General features: G+C 55.1%; 1 protein-coding gene across 1 annotated transcript in view; it reads right to left on the bottom strand.

Moving 5' to 3' along the window:
* Nucleotides 1-1,223, bottom strand: part of LOC103798998 (protein Smaug homolog 1-like) — a gene marked incomplete at both ends in the record, with an annotated part of 93,385 nt that overhangs the window by 1,177 nt on the left and 90,985 nt on the right. Inside the window, 2 exon segments of the mRNA XM_009071292.1 lie at nucleotides 437-563; nucleotides 1,136-1,223. The exon segment at nucleotides 1,136-1,223 is cut by the window's right edge and continues 37 nt beyond it. Of these exon segments, the coding sequence (XP_009069540.1) occupies nucleotides 437-563; nucleotides 1,136-1,223 (215 nt within the window).

Genomic DNA, 1,223 nt, shown 5'->3' with positions numbered 1-1,223 from the left:
TCCCTGAATCAGAGGATGCTCCTATATACAGGAGCACTTTGGCAGTGTTTGGGAAGGAAGCACTGACACAGCAGCATTTCCCTTCACACGCACTGTGGAAAGAATTTCCCTTGAGTGCACAAAGGCAGTCCCTCCGCTCCAGGACTCTGTGCCCATCCGTGAGGAAAAAGTGATGGATGAGCTGCTGCCTTCCTGCCTGACATGAGCAGCAAGCCAAGGCACCAGCACCATGATATATAGGGGCAAGACAGTATAAAAAATCCCTCCAGGGATGTCTCTGGTTCAGTTAACCCAGGAATTCTAAGACATCCTGGTGGGAGCACACCGTGCCAGCACAGCCAATGTCCCTGCAGTGAGGCTCACTACCACAGCTCCTTCCATGCATCCCCTGGTCTCCCTGAGCTGTGGGTAAGGGAGAAGCAGACCTGGTGCCTACCTGGCTGCTGAAACATCAGCATGGTCTGCGGGGAGGTGTGGACTGGCAGCGAGCGTGTCCTCTGCACCGAGCTGTGGCTCCGGCTGGGCATGCTGTTGCTGCCTCCAGGGTTGGCAAACCAGAGGTTCTGTGGGAAGCAAACAGAAAGTGTGGGATGTGAAATGGAGGTGTCTGTGCCATGGATTTATAACCCCCCTGCGCTCATAGAAGCGTAGAATGGTTTGAGTCAGAAGAAACTATAAAGATCATCTAGTTCCACCCCCTGCCATGGGCAGGGACACTTTCCACTAGCCCAGGTCGCTCCAAGCCCCATCCAGCCTGGCCTGGAAGCTGGAGATGCTCCATCCAAGGGATGGAGCACCTACAGCTTCTCTGGACAACCTGTGCCAGTGTCTCACCACCCTCACAGCCAAGAATTTTTTCCCAATAACTAATCTAAACCCTCCTCTTTTAGTTTAAAACCTGCTCCCTTTAAGGACTCATCTCTCCCCACTCCACCTTTTGGTTTGTCCCCCTCCCACTGGTCCTTCTTCCACATCCCACAGCATAGAGCAAAGTAGAACGCAAAGGCTGCAAACTCTCTCACTCGCTTGGAAAAGGGGAGGAAAATGGGGATCAGGACAAGCTAGAGGAGGAAAAGCAAAGGAAGCTTGTGGGGAAGGGAAGGAAGAGCTGGAGATGCCATGAACACCAACCCACCTGTCTGCCTTGCTTGAGGATGGCAGGGCTGGCGGCAGGGGCGCGCCTGGGGGGGGCCCGCGGCCCCGAGGGGGCCCCCAGACCCACC

This window comes from Acanthisitta chloris, unplaced genomic scaffold, assembly GCF_000695815.1.
Source record: "Acanthisitta chloris isolate BGI_N310 unplaced genomic scaffold, ASM69581v1 scaffold6760, whole genome shotgun sequence".
Lineage (NCBI taxonomy): Eukaryota > Metazoa > Chordata > Aves > Passeriformes > Acanthisittidae > Acanthisitta > Acanthisitta chloris.
The sequence above is the reverse complement of the archived record's forward strand: the minus strand, read 5'-3'. Positions and strand labels throughout refer to the sequence as shown.